Source organism: Rhinoraja longicauda, chromosome 11, assembly GCF_053455715.1.
Source record: "Rhinoraja longicauda isolate Sanriku21f chromosome 11, sRhiLon1.1, whole genome shotgun sequence".
In the NCBI taxonomy this organism is placed as follows: Eukaryota; Metazoa; Chordata; class Chondrichthyes; order Rajiformes; family Arhynchobatidae; genus Rhinoraja; species Rhinoraja longicauda.
Genome location: NC_135963.1, coordinates 39,100,244 through 39,122,074, shown reverse-complemented (window position 1 = coordinate 39,122,074; position 21,831 = coordinate 39,100,244). Strand labels below are relative to the sequence as shown.

General features: G+C 40.6%; 2 protein-coding genes across 6 annotated transcripts in view; one reads left to right on the top strand and one right to left on the bottom strand.

Moving 5' to 3' along the window:
* Nucleotides 1–13,006, top strand: part of angptl1a (angiopoietin-like 1a) — a 41,315-nt gene extending 28,309 nt beyond the window's left edge. The window contains exons 3-5 of the mRNA XM_078408005.1: nucleotides 1,536–1,729; nucleotides 5,447–5,717; nucleotides 12,244–13,006. Coding sequence (XP_078264131.1) covers nucleotides 1,536–1,729; nucleotides 5,447–5,717; nucleotides 12,244–12,428 — 650 coding nt within the window. The 3' untranslated portion in view covers nucleotides 12,429–13,006. The remainder of the gene's footprint in view (nucleotides 1–1,535; nucleotides 1,730–5,446; nucleotides 5,718–12,243) is intronic.
* ralgps2 (Ral GEF with PH domain and SH3 binding motif 2) overlaps nucleotides 1–21,831 on the bottom strand; it is a 252,065-nt gene that overhangs the window by 127,110 nt on the left and 103,124 nt on the right. For all 5 annotated transcript variants that reach the window (XM_078407415.1, XM_078407417.1, XM_078407419.1 and 2 more), the window contains 3 exons: nucleotides 19,583–19,672; nucleotides 19,382–19,474; nucleotides 16,288–16,414 (listed from right to left, as the gene is read on the bottom strand). In XM_078407415.1, coding sequence (XP_078263541.1) covers nucleotides 16,288–16,414; nucleotides 19,382–19,474; nucleotides 19,583–19,672 — 310 coding nt within the window. The remainder of the gene's footprint in view (nucleotides 1–16,287; nucleotides 16,415–19,381; nucleotides 19,475–19,582; nucleotides 19,673–21,831) is intronic.

Here is a 21,831-nt window from a genome sequence, read left to right as displayed (position 1 = left end):
CCTGACATCAGTCTGAAGAAGGGTCTCAATCCGAAACGTCACCTATTCCTTCTCTCCAAGATGCTGCCTGACCTGCAGAGTTACTCCAGCATTTTGTGATACCTTGGATTTGTACCAGCATCTGCAGTTATTTTCCTATCCAAAAGTCTAAAGTAATTCCATCTTGCATTCCCATGAGCTTAATCTCCAACCATCTCTTCGCACCACTCTCTCCTGCCCCATTCTCCTGCCACAAACCTACTTGAGGGAGTATTTACAATAGCCAATTAACCTACCAACCTACACATCCTGGGCATGTGAAAAGAAAATGGAACACCCAGGAAATACTCACAAACTCACAAAGGGATCATGCATATACCACACATTCAACATCAGAAATCAGGATCAAACCCAGGTCTCTGGAGCCATGTGGCAGCAGCACTAAATGTTGCACCACTTTAAATACATTGACCATTTCTCGTGAATAGGTGTTAGCTCTAATCATGTGCGACGACACTTTGCTTTGGCCCATGATTATAGTTTTCTTGACACTAATGGTGAGGAGATTAGATATTGCAAGGTAAATACTGCTTTACTATAAAAATTAAACTTTGTCCAATGAATGGATAAGAGCAGTTTCACCCACGAATCAATTCTCAAAAGTATGCATTTTGTCAAAAATTGAAAGGCATGCCAATATAAATGAAATAAAAAATAAGCTGGAAACACAACGAATCTTTAACTGGTAAACAAGGTGTCACATCATTACATTTTTAGGCAAAGTAAACACAAACATGGTACATTCAAGCACTTAATTTCAAATTTGTATTTTGGCAATACAGTGGAAAGCACAGATATCAAAGGTTCAAAGGTCTTATATTGTCACGTGTACCATGCAGTGATATTCAATGATCAATTTTGTCATTTAGTACCTACATTTAAAAAATAATGTAAAATCTCTACAAAATTTAGATATTCCTTCATGATACAAATTAACTCCCAATGCAGAGGGAGCACTCCATTTTGGGTTGGTTGTTAGTTCTGGTATTTCCCTATGTTTGTCATCACTGGCAATCACAATTTGATACAGAATGAATGCCACTTGCCCCAATATAGACAGCTGCGAATAACCTCATTTATGAATGCGTGCCTCTCTAATGCTTTACCAATGCTTATTTATTTTTGCTATCCACTTTGCTGTTGTAACCCTGAAAATGTATCCGTTGTGGGACGAATAAAGGAAATATTATTATTATTATTATTATTATACTTTTCTTGGATTGTTTACTCTGCAATACTATGTGCTAAAACCAACATTTAAAATCAAGCAATAAAACATAAAGTCAATGTATTCTTCCAATGAAATGAGTCAAGAAATGCAAACACACAGCTGGGAGAGCTAAAGCTATTTATGAAACTCTGAATTTATATGCTCAAACATTATGGAATGTCTTTTATGCTTGACAGTGTTTCAAAAAATATATAATGCCTTGACTATAAGAGAAGGATATGCTTACATAAATGTATGGAATTATGATCACTATCCCTTTACACAGGTCCCTGGAAGGACTGCTACCATGTCCGGCAGGCTGGATATGCAAACAGCGGCATGTACTTGATCAAACCTGAAGGCACAAATAAACTAATCCAAGTCTGGTGCGACCATAGCCATGGTCAGGGAGGCTGGACAGTAATCCAGCGTAGGGTTGATGGGGCAGTCAATTTCTTCAGGAACTGGGATAACTACAAGGTAAATTTGTTAAAAACTTTGTTTCCTATGTTTTATGGAAATCTGTACTTATCAAGGCAAGCGCCAAATTGGTTCATGGTAACCATACAGCACCCATTTTCCAGACTGAAAGCACGCAATCTTCAGCTGTAGATAATCGTGCTTTTCTCAAGTGGCAAAAGATTTCAGAATTCCATGTGCACAGGATGCTTTTCAAATATTGACAACACCTACAAATATTGACAACATGCCAGTGGAAACAAAGTCAAAAGTTTCCAAAAGGAATCTAAACAACCAAATGATGGAGAGTCTATAGTTTATTTTATATTTGTGTTGGCATGAGTAATGTTATGCTTTTCAAAACCAACCTGTCCAAATTTCAGAAGCACCAACCAAGATGCAGATCTTGTGTTAAGTCCTCACATGCCCCTTAAAGACCATTTGCAGACTTCTGTTTAAAAACCATGCTCTGCAGCATTTTTACTTTTAAAGACACTGTGAAATCATGGTCTTGTTTTGTTCTAATTTAGGGCAACTCTGTAAAGTGTGCTTGTCACATATTTTCCAATTTGAGCATGTTTGCATATTTTTCTGAAACCGAGGTTAAAATTAAAGTAAAAAAGCTTTCCCTTTTAAAGAATCGTTCACAAGATGCATAAATTGTTGACAGGGCATATCATCTGCAATTAAATTACCCTTAAGAATATAGTGATGAGTGCTATCTTGAGGTACCTGTGATGCAGGTATTTTCATTGTGGTTTTACGTTGTGGTTTGAGGATTTGATTGAATAAAGATGAAGAAACAGACATATTTCAAATTCTTGATTAATGCATAATTTGGGCAGGAGGTAGCATGCTCTTGTAGCCATTGTCCTTCTGGAATAAAAGTTACTGTTTAAGAGAGTTTGTGAAAGTATCCTTGCTAGCTCCATACTGAAGTTATACTCAGAGATTACAAAAGACAATTGCTGGTTCCAGTCGTTCACATTACAACAGTGATTTCAGCAGCACAAACATTAACAGTACAGGGAATTTTATTCCTACCAATTGTAACAGATCAATATAGCTATAATCTCACTGCAGTAAAAATGAGATCGTGAAACTTCAGGATTGTGCATTATTCCAACTATAATAATATCATGAGTGGTGCAACAGGAGACTAATTCCATTAAAAACATCATGGGTGCAAACAGGTCATGCACCTCCATGGAGGCCTATTAGTTGCGGTTAACTAAAAACCACCTGCTAAAATGTACAATGAGTTCCGGAGCTATTAGCCAAACCACTTAAATTTCAGGCATCCCAAGTCCCATATAAAAGGAGAATAATCAAACTACTTGCCAACAATCATGAGGTCCAGCCAAGCCACTAGGTTCAAACATACCACCATGAAAAATGAAAGTCTATTTTGTCCAAAGAAACTGCACCAAAAGTAAATGCACGTTGCGTGCTGCTACTCAGAGCAAAGGAGTCCGATACACAAAAATGTGCTGCTCAAACTGATCAGATGTCTTTTGCTTTTCCTGAGGACTGGAATGATAAAAATTTCCTTGAAGCAGATGGGGAAAAAAACATTGTTGAAGAAAGAAGTTGAAGATGTCAGCAAAGATTGTGGCCAATTGATTGGTGTCATTTTTCAAAAGATTACGGTCAAGGAAATTTACCAGAGTGGTATGAATCACCAATGATGCAAAATTGAGAAATGTTAAGACACCGGGGAAGTTTGAGAAGAGTGATGTTATGTGAAGCATCCAAAAGCATGAAAACGCCAGAGTAAATAAAAATGCTATTTGCTGCATCAGATTTCAGAAATGATAAAACAAGTGGCAAGATAAGGAGAATTTATTACCTTGCAAGATATAATAATTGAAAATGCACCGCCCATAATGATTCCTGATTAAGTTACAAAAGAGAATTGCAACGGGCAGGTTTAGATGGCTATACCGAAAGTCTCTTTCGGAGACTGAAACATTCAATTAATCTATTTATAAGCATATTTGTTTAAACTGCATGTAACTGTGGCTTCGCTGCATTAGACTTCTGCAAGATCAGTTTTCAAAATGGAGAAGTGAATATTAAGACCTTTAAGAATGCAAGGCATTAGTAAAAATCACATGTATCATTCACAGTTCAAAAATATTAATAGCATACTAAATGAAACATCTGAAATTAAATTACATTTTTGCATATTTAAGAAACAATATTTCGGACTTCTGACAGGGAACTACACTGATCAGCCAAAACATTATGACCACCTGCATAATATGCTGTTGGTCCTCCGTGTGCCGCCAAACAGCGCCGACCCGTCGAGACATGGACTCTACAAGACCCCTGAAGGTGTCCTGTGGTATCTGGCACCAAATCATTAGCAGCAGATCCTTCAAGTCCTGTAAGTTGCGAGGTGGAGCCGCCGTGGATCCAACTTGTTGATCCAGCACATCCCACAGATGCTCAATCGGATTGAGACCTGGAGAATTTGGAGGCCAGGGCAACACCATGAACACTTCATCATGTTCCTCAAACCATTCCCGAACAATGTGTGCAGTGTGGCAGGGTGCATTATTTTGCTGAAAGAGGCCACTGCCATCAGGGAATACCATTGCCATGAAGGGGTGTACCTGGTCTGCAATGATGTTTAGGTAGGTGACACATGTCAAATTGACGTCCACATGAATGGCCAGACCCAGGGTTTCCCAGCAGAACATTGCCCAGAGCATCACACTCCCTCCACCGGCTTGTCGTCTTCCCACAGGCTATCCCGTCTGGTCGGTTCGCACCTATATTCATGTTCATTTCCAAGACTGAAAAAAAAGTATTTATAGGCTCCAATCTGGTGACCAGGGGTGAGGCCAGTGTTCAATGTTTAATTGTTAAAACTTGCCACGAGATTACGGAAAAATCAACTTTATAATTCTCTATCAATACATCAGAGAATAAATACTGCCGCTCAACAAAGGCATAAAAGAAATCACAATTAAAAGTCAATTTTGCAACAAGACCAACTTGCTGATTGTCAATTGATTGTCAAATTTTGCTGATTAATAAATTACATCCACCACAATGATGAGTATTTTCGCTGGCACAACAATCTAGCGCTTCCAAGCTCAGCACATAAATTCTCAACAATGTACTAACACCTCAAAGTAGCATCTAAAATTGAAACGTCATTTCACAAGTTCAAGTTGCTGATAAGTTTTTGTTTATCACTGTCCAGAAAGCAAACTTTTCCAGGATATCCAACCACAGAAACAATAGTATTGTCTCACCGCCAACTATAATGCCTCAGAAAATAGTGCACTATGATTATGGACTGACCTTTCAATAGGTCATCATTTTGATCAAACATACTTAAGCAATGAATCCCTCAAACATCTATCAAAATGATATCATTTTCAGTTCCAATGTTGATCAAAGGGGGGAAAAAAGAAAATTCACAATTCCTTTAACTTGTAGTCTAAGAAAATAATGTTATTTATCCAGGTAACTGGATACAATGTTCACAATTACAATTGTAATTAATTTTATAAAAGCATAATAGGAGCCTTTGATCTGGTAAGTGCTGTCTCAAAAAAAATCTTAAATAAGCAAATCTCAATATGCTGACACAAAAAGCTTTTGTAAGTAATGCACTGAGTATTCTAATTTCTTAATAGATTTTAAAAAGTTATAGAAACAATGTCTGAAAACATTGCATATACAATAGTGATTACAAATTGATTGGATGTTATCTGATTTCAGAGAGGGTTTGGCGACATCGATGGAGAACATTGGCTTGGACTAGAGAATATTTACAGGTTGACTGCACAGGGAAACAACAAGCTATTCATCAAATTGGAAGACTGGAATGATAAAATAGTGTACGCTGAGTACACTGCCTTCAGAATAGAGGATGAAGACGACAATTATAGGTTACGCGTTGGCAGCTATGAAGGAAATGCAGGAGACTCTCTTACATGGCACAATGGCAAACAGTTTACAACACTTGACAGAGACAGAGATTCATACTCAGGTAACATTCTTAAGTAATATTCTTAAGTAATTGTGTTTGAAGGGCACTTTTATAAATATAAACACAAAACATAAATCATTATGGAATTATTTGTGATGAATAATATAAAAGTAAAAATATAGAAACATAGTATTAGCTAAATGGTGGACATCTTTCATTTTACCATTTAAATTCTTCTTTATACAACATAGATTTACTTGAAACATTAATATATATCAGATACTGGGGGGAAAGTGGACCCCATTTCAGTTCCAGTTCCAAATTACTGACAGCAATTGGAAAACAAGCAAGGATATTGCCGATACTGGAAAAATGCCTGGAAGTGATTGCCTGTTACTACAACAGCAATCACAGTGCCTCATTTATATTCTGGAGTTGCTGCCTGAGTCAAGGTTACTGCTGTGAAGCTGCTGTAATACGAAATGAGCACCAGAGATATCTTTATTCTACACATTAAAAACTATTACAGCAAAATTCTCTGCCTCAGAAGGCTGTGGAGGCCGATTCTCTGGATGCTTTCAAAAGAGAGTTAGATAGAGCTCTTAATGATAGCGGAGTCAGGGGGTATGGGGAGAGGGCAGGAACAGGGTACTGATTGTGAATAATCAGCCATGATCACATTGAATGGCAGTGCTGGCCCGAAGGGCCGAATGGCCTACTCCTGCACCTATTGTCTATAAAATGTAGCAATTCAAAATGACAACAGGTACCAGATCTAACTGCATTTCAATTGTTATAACTTTGTTAACCTACAACTTTAAATGGTGAGCTTTAGATTTGAATTCAACAACTTTTTAAAATGCATATTAGGAACTTTGCAATGAACTGATATCCACATAACATGATTCAAGCAAAATAAAAGTTGCACTTAAATTAAAAGATTACAAAGTACCATAATGTATTAATGAAGCAGGTTTTTTTTACCAAGTTCTCAGCTGGACCTTTTGGTAAAACCTGCTAAAAGTGTTAACAGATAAACCATTGGTGTCTATGACAACACATGCATTTCGAAGCCAAATGCAATTTAGGGCTTACAAGATATTGAAAAACAGCATGTTCCACCAAGGGAATTTATGGCTTCAACATGTTTTGCTGGAAATCAGTCAGGAAAGGCCAACAAAAGCATATTTATTTAAGAGTTTATAACATTGCTTAAGCATCTTGCAAAAAATAAAAAGTTTTTTTGCAACTGGAAGGCAATAGTGGAAACAGATTAATGAGGCATGGCTGGAGTATAGATTAATGAAGTCTGAATGATGCCAGTGTTCTTGACTATTTTTAAAGTTGCCTTCAAATCAGACAAGTGAAGAGTAATAATCAGATTCCTGATTTGTGCTTGGTCAATGCCAGGTAGGTTTTGAGAAGTCAGGTAACAAGTTACGGTGCAAAATACTTGAAACCTCAGTCTTGGATTTTTATAGATGGACATATTTCTGTATGTGGAGACACAATAGACCGCAGATGCTGGAACTTGAACAAAAAGCAGCTGGCTGGCCCGCTAAGGCACTAAATTTTTAGAGTTTATGTTTTCATTAAGAGATTAAGTAATTGTAGTGATATTGAACATCAAGGGAAGATAGTTAGATTATCTCTCGTTGTAGATGGTCACTGCTTCACTTGTGTGGCACAAATGTTATTTGCTGCATTGGTCAGCCCAAGCCTAAATATTTCAAGGTCTTATTGAATTTGGGAGCAGACTTCAATATTGGTGAAGTTGTGATAAAACAAACACTGTAAATCTTTATTTATTTGTTCACCAGACGTGGTCATCCTTATTAACTTCAGTACTTATTGACCATCCTTAATTGCCCACACTGAGGAAGCAGTTAAGACTCGACTACATTAGTGGGTCCATATAGACTAAAGATGGCAAACGTCTTCCCTGATGGACATTGATAACCTAGACGAATCATTTAACAACTCTATATTTGGCTTTACAATGGGAAATATATTATATAAGCAGATTATATATTTTTGTACATTTTACAACTATGTTCTGAAGCCAGATGAATGACCACAACAAAGACTACATCTCCTACTTGTCGGGTCTGAATTTAATAGTGAAGAGTGCTCCAATGGATTCATAGTCATTTCATGTTTACTTATGGTGCTTCTTAATGTCACACTTACTCAAATGGTGTCAACGTCAAAAGCTGTCACACTCACTTCATCTCTGTAATTCAGCTCTATTATTCATATCGGAACCAAGGTGATATTGAAATCTAGAGATAATGAGTCTTGGCTGAAACCAAAATGGACATCAGTGACTAAATTACCTGCAAGTGCTGCTTGACAGTATTGTTAACAGTTTTTATAACTTTGCTGATCATACGTACATGAATAGGACACATTTGGAGGGATATGGACAAAACGCGGGCAGGTGGGACTAGTGTAGCCGGGACATGTTGGCCGGTGTGGGCATGTTGGGCAGAATGGCCTGTTTCCACGATGTATCACTCTATGACTCTAACTCTCTGAAACTGGCAACATGTGAATATAGAGTGCTAAAGACGATATATGGCATGCTTATTTTCATAGTTCAGGACATTGAGCACAAGAGTCAGGAAGTCATGATACAGCTTTATAGGACTTTGGTTAGGCCACATTTGAAGTATTGCATGCAGGGTGTAGCGGAGGTTTACCATGAAACAAGGAACTGTAGATGCCGCTTTACAAACAAATAAACAAAGTGGTGGCAGGCAGCATCTCTGGAGAACATGGATAGGTGATGATTTGGGTCAGAAATTTCTTCAGAATGATGCCTTGATTAGGGGACATTGGCTACAGGGAGAATTTGGACAGACTTGAATAGTTTTTTCTGGAATGCCGGAGATTGCGGAGAGACTTGATAAAAGAATATAAAATTAAGAGAGGCATAGTAGACAGCCAGAATCTTTTTCCGAGGATGGAAAAATCAAATACTAGTGGGCATAGCTGTAAGGTGAGAGGGGCGAAGTTTAAATATGTGTGGGGCAACTTTTTTTTTACGCCGAGGATCATGTTGCCAGGTTTGGTGGTTGAGGCAAATACAATAGTGGCATTTAAGAGGCTTTTGAATAGGTATATGGATCTGCAGGGAGTGGAAGGATACAGATTGTGCACAGGTAGATAATAGATATTCTTGGCCTCATGTTCAGCACAGACATTGTGGGCTGAAGGGCCTGTTCTTGTGCTATACTGTTCTACGTTCAGGTGGCCAGGTGGGCTGAGAAGTGGTTGATAGAATTTAATAGAGAGGACATGTGAGGTGTTGCATTTTGGGAAGTCTAACATGGACAGGGCCTACGCAATGAATGGTAGGGCTCTGGGGAATGTTGTGGAGCAGAGGGATCTCGGAGTAGTTCCTTGAAGGTAAAGTTGCAGATAGGCATTTGGCACATTGGCCTTCATCAGAATATTGAGTGCAGAAGTTGGGAGGTCGAGTTGCAGTTGTATAAGACGTTGGTGAGGCCGCATTTAGAGTATTGTGTTCAGTTCTGTGCACCATGTTGTAGGAAAGATGTTGTCAAGCTGGAACGGGTACAGAGAAGATTTATGAGGATGTGCCAGGGCTAGAAGGTCTGAGCTATAGGGAGAGGTTGAGTAGACTGGGACTAATGCTTGGAGTGCAGGAGGATGAACGGTGATCTTGTGTGTAAAATCATGAGAGGTATAGATCTGGTAGATGCATAGAGGACCAGAGGACAGAGGTTCAAGGTGAAGGGAAAAAGATTTAATAGGAATCTGAGGGGTAACTTTTCACGTAAAGGGTGGTGGGTGTATGGAACAAACTGTCAGGCGAGGTAGTTGAGGTAGGGACTATTCCATCATTTAAGAAACAGTTAGACAGGTACATGGATATGACAGTTTTGGAGGGATAGGGATCAAACGCAGGCAGGTGACCTAATGTAGCTAGGACATGTTGGCCAGTGTGGGCAAGTTGGACCGAAGGGCCTGTTTCCATACTGTATCACTCTATGACTCTAGACAGGTGCCTGGATAGTAAAGGATTAGAGGGATATGGGCCAAATGTAGGCAAATGGAACTAGCTTAGATGGGGCATTTTGGTCGGCATGGTCGAATTGGGCCGAAGGGCCCGTTTCATGCTGTAGGATTCTATGAGATTAAAAAACGTAGTAAAATCTGGGAAGTAACAGTGACATGGAGTTGATAGGCTCACAACGTTTCTCTAATCGAATTGGCAGAGTAGCAGTAAGGTCCAAAACAGAGGCCTTATAATCGCACTGTTGGCAGGACTATGTAATTACAGCGAGACGTATCAGTGGCAATATTCACTGCATTTTAAAGTATGAGCTCCATTGCCAGGCTCTCCATACAATCCAGCTCCAGAATGCAAAGATGCAGCATTTAACTGGGTAAACTATCCAAGACCACTATCCAGTTATACTGCTCATAATTTTTTTTTAAATTGTTGCTCTAGTTTATTAAACATCTGAATCGGTTAAATGTGTTTAGTTTGGTGTAGTTTAGAAATACAGCGCAGAAATAGGCCCTTTGGCCATACAGAGTCCACGCCGATTCTTACGCACTAACACTACCCTACACACACCAGGGACAATTTACAATTTGACCAAACCAATTAGCCCACAAACCTGTACATCTTCGAAGTGTGGGAAGAAACCGGAGCACCCGGCGAAAACCCACACAGATCACGGGGAGAACGTACAAACTCCATACAGACAGCACCCGTAATCAGGATTGAACACGGGTCTCTGCCGTTGTAGGACTGCAATTCTACCACGTCACCGTGCCACCCATTTAACCGAAGTTAAATATTTAAGTCAACCATATTAACCAAATAAATAATAGACAATAGACAATAGGTGCAGGAGTAGGCCATTCGGCCCTTTGAGCCAGCACAGCCATTCACTGTGATCATGGCTGATCATGCACAATCAGTACCCCATTCCTGCCTTCTCCCCATATCCCCTGACTCCACTATCATTAAGAGCTTTGTCCCGCCCCCCGACATCAGTCTGAAGAAGGGTCTCGACCCGAAACGTCACCCATTCCTTCTCTCCTGAGATGCTGCCTGATCTGCTAAGTTACTCCAGCATTTTGTGATACCTTCGATTTGTACCAGTATCTGCAGTTATTTTCCTACATCATTAAGAGCTCTATCTAACTCCCTCTTGAAAGCATCCAGAGAATTGGCCTCCACTGCCTTCTGAGGCAGAGAATTCCACAGATTCACAACTTTCTGTGAAAAGGTTTTTCCTCATCTCCGTTCTAAATGGCCTACCCCTTATTCTTAAAAACTATGGCCCCTAGTCCGGGACTCCCCCAACATCGGGAACATGTTTCCTGCCTCTAGCTTGTCCAATCCCTTAATAATCTTATATGTTTCAATAAGATCCCCTCTCAACCTAAATTCCAGAGTATACAAGCCCAGTCGTTCCAGTCTTTCAACGTACGACAGTCCTACCATTCTGGGAATTGACCTCGTGAACCTACGCTGCACTCCCTCAATAGCAAGAATGTCCTTCCTCAAGTTTGGAGACCAAAACTGCACACAATACTCCAGGTGTGGTTTCACGAGGGCCCTGTACAACTGCAGAAGGACCTCTTTGCTCCTATACTCAACTCCTCTTGTTATGAAGGCAGACATTCCACTGGCTTTCTTCACTGCCTGCTGTACCTGAATGCTTCCTTTCAGTGACTGATGAACAAGGACACCCAGATCTCGTTGTACTTCCCTTTTTCCTAACTTGACACCATTCAGATAATAATCTGCCTTCCTGTTCTTATCACCAAAGTGGATAACCTCACATTTATCCACATTAAACTGCATCTGCCATGTATCTGCCCACTCACACAACCTGCCCAAGTCACCCTGCAACCTCATAGCATCTTCCTCACAGTTCACACTGCCACCCAGCTTTGTGTCATCTGCAAATTTGCTAATGTCACTTTTAATCCGTTCATCCAAGTTATTAATGTATATAGTAAATATTTGATAATATGTTGGTTATTTCTGACCAGATTTTTAATTTTTTTAAATATCTGCTGGATCTAGCTGGATAAATTAGACGAACAATTTAAATGGTTGTCAAAGATTTTACTGGTAGGCTTGTAGCCAAGGTTTGCTCTGACATGACAGCATTTATAAGTGTAAAGTCCTGCCATTGAACTGGATTGCACCACTGAGGATCTAACATGCTTATTGAGGTTAAACTGACCCCATGGAATGTGTTAAAAGGTAAATGCAAACTTGATGTTTAGGTCCACAGCACTAGCTTGAAATTTTGGGTCCTATTGAATGTTCAGATTTACATTACGATAGTTAAATATGATAGGGAGAGTGTATAGATTTAAGCATTTTAATTGTCTTATGCAGTTAGGTTGAATAAATGAACTTGTAAAAGACACAAATACTTTATTTCATCAGATTAACTATTCTTTTAACCAGAAAAATGTTTTTTCCCCTGTCCTATTCCTGCTTTCCCAAATACTTTAGATCCACGGTATAAAATAGCTGGGACAGTATGCTGCAAAATATATAATTGACTTCCTGTTCTTTCCTTAGGTAATTGTGCCCATTTCCATAAAGGTGGCTGGTGGTACAATGCCTGCGCACACTGTAATTTGAATGGAGTATGGTATCGTGGAGGTCATTATCGCAGCAAGTATCAAGATGGACTCTACTGGGCTGAATTTCGAGGGGGTTCATATTCTCTTAAAAGCGTAGTAATGATGGTCAAAGCTGAATAACACACTGGTAGACAAGTTACCTATATCCCCTCCCCCCCACCCCCCACGAATATGATCATAAAAAACTAACTAAAAATGTAGGAGTGTTTCAAAAACAGATCATGTGCTTTGTTCAAAAAGCATTATGTTTTACAATGTTGAAAAATCATTTAACTTGTTACCTACGTAAAAGGAGTCATTACCTTATAAAATACTTCAGAAAGCAAAGGTTCTAAAAGTGCTATGTGCATTTATGTTTAATGTTCATTGATACTGTGCTGAACAACTTGCACTATAAAGGGAGTGCTACTTTCTGATACAGAAGGTAGATGAATTTAACCAGAATACTTTGTAACCCAATAAAACCACAATGCTATGATTAATCTTTGGATATATATATTAATGCTATATTTTATTAAAACAGACAATTGTTTAATAATCTGCTGTCTGACCCATCAACTTTATTCCACGAAAAGACATAGTGCTGGAGTAACTCAGCAGCTCAGGCGGCATCTCTGGGGAACGTGGTTGGGTGTTGTTTCGGATAGGGACCCTTCTTCAGACTGATAATAGAAAGAGGGAGAAAGAACTCATTGGAAGAGAGGTGGGGTGGGACAAAGCCTGGCAAGTGATAGGTAGATACAGGTGAGGAGGATTGACGGGATAGGTAGATACAGGTGAGGGGGGGTGGGAGGGGGGAGGGGGGGGTGAGGGAGGGAGACGGGGGTGGGAGAAGGGGGGAAGGGAGGGAGGAAGGGGGGGTGGGAGGGAGGAAGGGGGGGTGGGAGGGAGAAGGGGGGTGGAGGGAGAAGGGGGGTGGAGGGAGAGAGGGAGGGAGGGTGGGAGAAAGAAAGGGTGAGGGAGGGTGGAGGGAGGGAGAAGGGGATAGGAAGGGAGCAGGGGGGAAGGGGACAAGGGGGAGGGGAGAAGGGGGGATGGAAGAAGGGGGAGGGAAGAAGGGGGGAGGGAGGAAGGGAGATGGGGAGGCGGGGGGGAGAAGGAGGTGGGGGGTTAGTAAGCTAAAGTTGGAGAATTCAATGTTCATACCTTTGGGTTGTAAGCTACTCAAGCAAAATATGGGATATGAACTTTATCATCCAAGGATCCATTATATTTTATTTTAATGATGGTTACTTAAGGATTAGATTGAAATAAATATTTGATGTTTTTCACAGATTGAAGGTTAAACTCCTTGTGGACAATTAAGTTATTTCTTCAGATTATGAATACTGACTGGCCCTGAATTAGATGAAAAGATTTAAAACTAAATGTTCAAATTGTGCAAAAGTTTTTCAACACCTTTATTGAACAAATTATTTTGTACAAATTCGTAACTTTATTTTGTTTTGATTAACTATACTGATGCTTTGTATAAAGGGAGGTTTGTGTTTTGAATTCTTTCAAGAACTTCATAAGAAAAGAAGTGCATCCAAAGAATGTAGAACTTGAACTTGCCTCTGATGTTTGATACAAATGGTTTGCTTTGATCCAACACTAATTAGAAGCAAAATTATATTGTAATCACGATTTTTTAAACCTGCTTTTGCAAATAGTATTACGAGTGCCTGTGCCTGTACTATAACTATTATATTAAATTATTCATAAATAATTCAAGACAACAAAATATTGAAAAGCCACAATGGAAAACCTCAATACTCTTCTGGACAATTTTGACATTAGAACATCAGAAACATGGTTTCTCTGAATAGGTTGGCTGCTATGCAAACATCAAGACACTAATTTTTGAAAATGATTTCAATCAATTTACAATTGCTGCATGGCTAATTATCTTTAGCTAATTGAGAATTTAATTCCACCAGCATCTTAGATGAAAAACTAAGCACAAATTGCCAGAGTTCAGAGGCATCTGACAAAGCAGTCTCACAGCCAGCATTTGGATTCTCCAATGAAAATGTTTATGTAATCACCCCCAATCACCTGGAAATAGTGTTTGGAACCTGAGGTGGTGGAGGCAGGTAAAAGGGCAGCAGTTAAATGGTAAGACAGTGAATGTGTGCTTCTATCCTCCACCATTTGCTAATTAGTAAATGCAGGGGTTTAAAACGGATCTGCTTAACGCCAACAATTACTTCCATGCAAATGCCTGAACATTGAGAGGTCTTTCCAAATATACCTGGTGATATCAGTATGATTCAAAATAATTATAAAACACAAGAACATAAGAAACATTTAAATACATTCATGTCAATGAAATAGTAAATGACAATTAGCTTTAACTTGCTCTTCTAATTTTATGTGATTTTCTGCAATAAAATCAATATCTCTACTGAACAATAGTTCATCAGGCAGTTTACTCAGATCCTGGGAGGTCTATAGATGTTTACGTTCCTGTTTCAAATTCTACATTTATTTCACATTACAGAAAGTCCCTAGGTTACAGAACATTTTTGTTCCTGAGAACTGTCCGTAAGTCAGAAACATGCATTTTCTTTAGTTTCCCACACCGTGTTGCGCTACATACACTTGCTATCAAATATTCACAGTAACACTAAATGAATACATACCGTATGCAGTCATGAATGAATATTCACAAAGCATATTATTATTATTACCTTGAAAAATGCTTTTTAAATGTATGGGAGAATTTGTGCATTGTCAGTAGAAGTGTTTTGGTTATCATGGCATTAATTCAACCAGCACATTGGTCACCACAATCACCACGCTTTAAGACAAATCCTTTAAATTCTCCCTCTAATGGGGAGCATTGCACAAATTGTTACTGTTGCTATTTTCCATTGTCACAACTAATATTGGGAAATAGGAGGCATAAACTACAGGCACCAGCTTAATGGATGAGATCATTTTTTAATTTACATAATTCACAAATATCTATAATGGTAAAAATCGAGTGCAGATTTGCAGAAGCGGTACAGCTGTTTGGTCTTAATATCAGACTCAGTAAGACAGGAGTCCTCCACCAACCAGCCCCAGGCTCTTCAGCACCACCAAGTGTACACATTGACAACACACAGCTGAAAACAGTTGATGCTTTCAAGTACTTGGGCAGTGTGATATCTTCTGATGGCTCGCTGGTCAAGGAAATATCGACCAGAAAGAGCAAGGCCAGTCAAGTCCTTGGTCAACTCCGAGCACCAGTGTTAAACCACCACATCAAGCTGCCAACCAGGCTGAAAGGTTACAAAGATAATACTCTCCACCTTGCTGTATGGATGTGAAACATGGACCTTGTACAGGAAACACATCCGCCAGCTTGAGAAATGCACATGCGCTCTCTAAGGTTCATCATGGGAATTTGCTGGCAAGACAGGGTGACCAATATGGAAGTGCTGGACCGGTCTGGCTTCACAAGCATCGAAACAATGATGATAAAAGCCCAGCTTAGATGGACAGGCCATGTGATCCGGATGGATGAATCCCGCGTGCCTCGTGAACTCCTGTATGAAGTTCTGTCACAGGGTCAAAGGAACCCTAAGAAGTGGTTCAAAGACTGTATCAAGGACCATCAGGCCTAGCCCCCAAAGACCCGTGCCAGTGACAGGACTGGCTGGTGTACAACCACTAGGAAGGCAGTCAGCAGTTTTGAAGACAATCGCCAAAGCCGTCTCGTTAGTGTCAGAGTCACACTTAATCCCACAAGACATGAGACTGCACAACCATACTATTGTCGTCTATGACGGGCATAATGTTTAAATGACGATTGACAGTTAAAATACAATTAATTTCTGCATTTGTCAATAGCAAAATGAACATTCCAGTTGAACATTTTTGAAACAAAAGCGAACAAATTGGAAAAAGTCAAATTATAATCAATAGTTATTTTCAACTTCATCTGCCAGGATTTCTCTCAGTTAGTTACACAATATGCTGTTTTTGAAAAATGCAAAATAATCATTCCTACCTAGATATGGAATACATGGAGTCATCTTCAAACTATTAACATAATCCCTGAGCCTTTTGTAATTATCTTCTTTAGAAATAAGATATTCTAATTTTTCAAAAGTTGTTTTATCTTTTCTGCTCAAAAGCTGTGAAAACAAAGTTATGAAAAATAAACAGTGTGGCAATATTTAGTCATTGCTAGCCATTGCAATTAGTCATTGCATAACAAATGTAAACAATGGCAATATTGTGGGAAAAATCTGCAGGTATCCAATAGCTCATTAGACTTTTTGTAAAAAAACATTTCGGGAATATGGGAGGCAGTGGCGGTACAGTTGGAGAGCTACTAACTTGCAGTGCCAGAAACCCGGGTTCGATCCTGACTACGGTTGCTGTCTGTACGAAGTTTGTATATTCTCCCTGTGAACCCATGGGTTTGCTCAAGGTACTACGGTTTCCTCCCACACTCTAAAGACGTACAGGTTTATCGGTTAATTTGGCATTGATAAAATTGCAAATTGTCCCTAGTGTGAAGGACAATGTTAGTGTGTGGGGTGATCGCTGGTTGGCTTGGACTGGGTAAGCTGAAAGGCATGTTTTTGCGCTGTCTCTCTTAAAGTCTAAAGGGAGGTTCAAGCATTATTTACAGCCTATCCCTATTCCTCTCAAGATTCTCTCCTGATTTGCTTATATCTATCAGAAGATACAACTCAGTGGAAATCATACTGATGGCAACATTCCATGCATTTGTCATTCTTGCCTGTGTAGGTGGTAGAGATAGACACAATATGCTGGAGTATCTCAGCGGGTCAGGCAGCATCTCGGGAGATAAGGAATGGGTGACGTTTCGGGTCAAGACCCTTCTTCAGACTGATGTCAGGGGAGAGGCGGAACAAAGATAGAATGTAGTTATAGACAGGAAGACACGTGGGAGAACTGGGAAGGGGAAGGGGATAGAGAGGGAAAGCAGGGACCATCTGAAGTTAGAGAAGTCAATGTTCATACCGCTGGGGTGTAAACTACCCAAGCGAAATATGAGGTGCTGTTCCTCCAATTTGTGCTGGGCCTCACTCTGACAATGGAGGAGGCCCAGGACAGAAAGGTCAGATTGGGAATGGGCTGTGGGATATTGAGGAGACTCAATATAGCCTCATCTATAATGGCTATAGTGGAGAGCCTCATCTATAATGGAAGAGGGGAACCCCCGTTTCCTAAACAATGAGGACCTCTCGGATGCCCTTGTATGGAACACCTCATCCTGGACGCAGATGAGGCGTAGACGGAGGAATTTTGAGTAGGGGATAGAGCCTTTACAGGAAACAGGGTGGGAAGAAGTGTAATCAAGATAGCTATGGGAGTCAGTAGGTTTGTAGTAGATGTCAGTCAATAGTCTGTCTCCTGTGATGGAGCTAGTGAGATCCAGAAACGGTAGGGAGATGTCAGAGATATTCCAAGTAAATTAGAGAGCAGGATAGAAATTAGTGAAGTTGAAGTGAGCGAGTTCTGCATGGGTACAGGAGGTAGCACCAATGCAGTCAGTCGTGTATGTAAGTGGATGAAGTCAGTGAGTTCTGCATGGGTACAAGAGGTAGCACCAATGCAGTCAAGTTGATGAAGTCAGTGAGTTCTGCATGGGTAGTTGATGAAGTCAGTGAGTTCTGCATGGGTAGTTGATGAAGTCAGTGAGTTCTGCATGGGAAGTTGATGAAGTCTCCCCTACTCCCAATTCCTCTGTCTACGCCGCATCTGCACCTAGGATGAGGTGTTCCATACAAGGGCATCGGAGATGTCCTCATTCTTTAGGAAACGGGGGTTCCCCTCTTCCATTATATATGAGGCTCTCACTAGGGTCTCCTCAATATTCCGCAGTTCCGCTCTTGCTCCCCCTCCCCATATTCGTAACAAGGACAGAGTCCCCCTTATCCTCACCTTCCACCCCATCAGCTGTCGCATACAACATATTATCCTCCAACATTTTTGCCACCTCCAATGGGATCCCACTACTGGTCACATCGGCCCATCTCCACCCCTTTCTGCTTTCCACAGAGACCATTTCCTCCGAAACTCTCTGGTCCACTCGTCCCTTCCCACCCAAACCACCTCCTCCCCAGGTACTTCCCCCTGCAACTGCAGGAGATGCAACACCTGTCCATTTACCTCCACCCTCGACTCTATCCAAGGACCCAAAAAGTATTTCCAGGTGAGGCAGAGGTTCACCGGCACCTCCTCCAACCTCATCTACTGCATCCGCTGTTCCAGTTGTCAACCTCTCTACATCGGCGAGACCAAGCGCAAGCTTGGCGATCGTTTCGCTGAACACCTCCGCTCAGTCCGTCTTAACCTACCCGATCTCCCGGTCGCTCAGCACTTCAACTCCCCCCCATACCCAATCTGACCTTTCTGTCCTGGGCCTCCTCCATTGTCAGAGTGAGGCCCAGCGCAAATTGGAGGAACAGCACCTCATATTTCGCTTGGGTAGTTTACACCCCAGCGGTATGAACATTGACTTCTCTAACTTCAGATAGTCCCTGCTTCCCCTCTCTATCCCCTCCCCTTCCCAGTTCTCCCACTAGTCTTCCTGTCTCCGACTACATTCTTTTGTCCCTCCCCCTCCCGACATCAGTCTGAAGAAGGGTTTCGACCCGAAACGTCACCCATTCCTTCTCTCCTAAGATGCTGCCTGACCCGCTGAGTTACTCCAGCATTTTGTGTCCACCTTCGATTTTAACCAGCATCTGCAGTTTTTTTCCTACACATAGGAGGAAAAGGTCACAGTTTTGGTATTGATATTGGTTTATTATTATCATGTGTACCAAGATACAGTGAAAAGAATTATTAAGAGTTGCATTCCAGAAAAATGGAAAGCTTCTATCACACTACAGATTTGTTCAGAATCACACTGCAGATACCACAAGCAGTGCAGCTCTAATAATGCTTAAGATGTTCAGAACTATCACGGACTCAGCAGAATTCTAGATTGCCACCTTGTTCGTACAAACTCCATACAGACAGCACCCAGAGTCAGGATCAAACCAGGCTCTCTGGCACTGTAAAGCAGCAACTCTACTGCTGCGTTACAATGTCTCCCCTTACTAGTGCATATTAGTACTTACCGCCCATGTTTTTGTAAGTCTGAAGATGGGTGCACTCTGTAATCCAGATACGACAGCCATTAGTGCATGGAGGTTATTCGACTCATATAATTTCTATAATTGAGACAAATGTAGAATAGCTGTAAATAAAAACAAAATCTAAACTTGATTAAGCTAACAGGAATAATCACTGAGATATTGCACAAGAAATCATTGATATACCTTTGCAGTTTTCACATAGTGGCTCAAAACTTCTGCTCTTATTTTTAGTGTTTGCGCAGTGAGAATCTCTCGGACAACCCAAAAGCTGACCTACAGTAAAAAAAAAAAGACGGTTTTCTACACAATCAAATAAATTAATGTTCAGTTTAGTTTAGTTTATTGTCACGTGTTCAGAGGTACCGTGAAAAGCTTTTTGTTACATGCTAACCAGTCAGCAGAAAGACAATACATGATAACAATCAATCCATAACATTTAGTGCACGTTGAAGCCAGCAAAGTCCAGTCAAGGATATTCTGAGGGACATTAGAGGGTGACGTTTCGGGTCGAGACCCTTTTTCAGACTGATCAGTCGGAAGAAGGGTCTCGACCCGAAATGTCAACCATTCCTTCTCTCCAAGATGCTGCCTGACCTACTGAGTTACTCCAGCATTTTGTGATACCTTCGATTTGTGCCAGCATCTGTAGTTATTTTCCTACTCAAAGAGGTAGATAGTAGTTCAGCACTGCTCTGGTTGTGGTAGGATGATTCAGTATTGCCTGATAACAGCTGGGAAGAAACTGTCCCTGAATCTGGTGGTGTGCATTTTCACACTTCTATACATTTTGCCTGATGGGAGAGGGGAGAAGAGGGAGTGGTCAGGGTGCAACTCGTCCTTGATTATGCTGCTGGCCTTGCCAAGCGTGAGGTATAAATGGAGTCAATAGAAGGGAGATATAAGAAAATAACTGCAGATGCTGGTACAAATCGATTTATTCACAAAATGCTGGAGTAACTCAGCAGGTCAGGCAGCATCTCGGGAGAGAAGGAATGGGTGACGTTTCGGGTCGAGACCCTTCTTCAGACGGGAGGTTGGTTTGTGTGATGGCCTGGGCTGTGTACACAATTCGCTGCAATTCTTATGGTCCTGGATGGAGCTGTTCCCAAACCAAACTGTGAATAAAACAATGTCTCATATGGCATTCCAATATCTCTACATTCACGAGTTAGGTATTTTTTAGCCATAGACTTTATGGCTAAAATTCAGATCCTAACTCTGAATGAATCAGGTTAGGATCTGGTAGTGAATCCAGATATGGGCAACATAGGACATAAAACAGCTCTGTACATGAACAGGCCCTTTGGCCCACAATGTCTGTGCCAAACATGATCCCAAAAGCAACTCTCATCTGCCCGCACATAATCCATATCCCTCCATTCCCTGCATATCCACATGCCTATCCAAAGGTCTTTTAAATGCCTTTATTGTATCTCAACCACCACCCTCAGCAATGCATCCCCGCCACTAATCGCCCTCTATGTAAAACATTTCTCACGCACATCTTCTTTAAACTCTATCCCTCTCACCTTAAAGCTATGCCCTTAAGTATTTATTTTTCCAACCTAGGAAAAAGGTTCTGACTGTCCACCTTATCTAAGTCTCTCCTAATTTTATACACTTCTATCAGGACTCCCCAAAGCCTCTGGTTTTCCAGAGAAAACAATCTGTGCAACCTCTTCCTGTGGCAAATACCCCCAAATCCAGGCATCATTCTGGTAAACCTCCTCTGCACGCTTTCCAAAGCCTCCACATCCTTCCTGTAATGGTGCAACCAGAACCACATGGAATCCTCAAATGCAGACTAACTAAAGTCCTATAAAGCTGCATCTTGACTCAATGCCCCGATCTGTGAAGGCAAGCTAACCATATGCCATCTTTACCATTCTATCTAATTGTGCTACAACTTTCGGTGAGTTATGGAGTTGGACCCCAAGATCCTTCCATACATCAGTGCTGTTAAGGATCATGCAATTAATTATATATTTACATTTGACTTCCCAAAGTGCAATGTCTCATATTTCTCCGCCCATTTCTGTAGCTGATCTATATATGGCTGTATATTTTGACAGCCTTCCTCACAGTCTTCAAGTGCTTTTTGTGAAGAATCAAAAAGATGGCTGAGAGCCCAGGATTGTGAGCCCAAAGACAGGCCAAGATGGAATATTGAGGGATATAAACGATCGTATAAAGATATCCAATTCCATTTTCAGATATTTTATGGTTTTACCTAATTTGTTAAGTCACAAAATTAACTTATTTTAGTAACTGACTATTGAGGGAGAACGACATGATTCTGTGCTTTACCATTCCATGCACTCAATGTTTAAACGGCTGAAAGTTAAAGGCCTTTCATTACTAAAATAAAAAAGGTGTTTTGAAAATCAAGAAGTGCAAAGGGAACTTGTTAATTGGATTGAGGAAACAAAGGA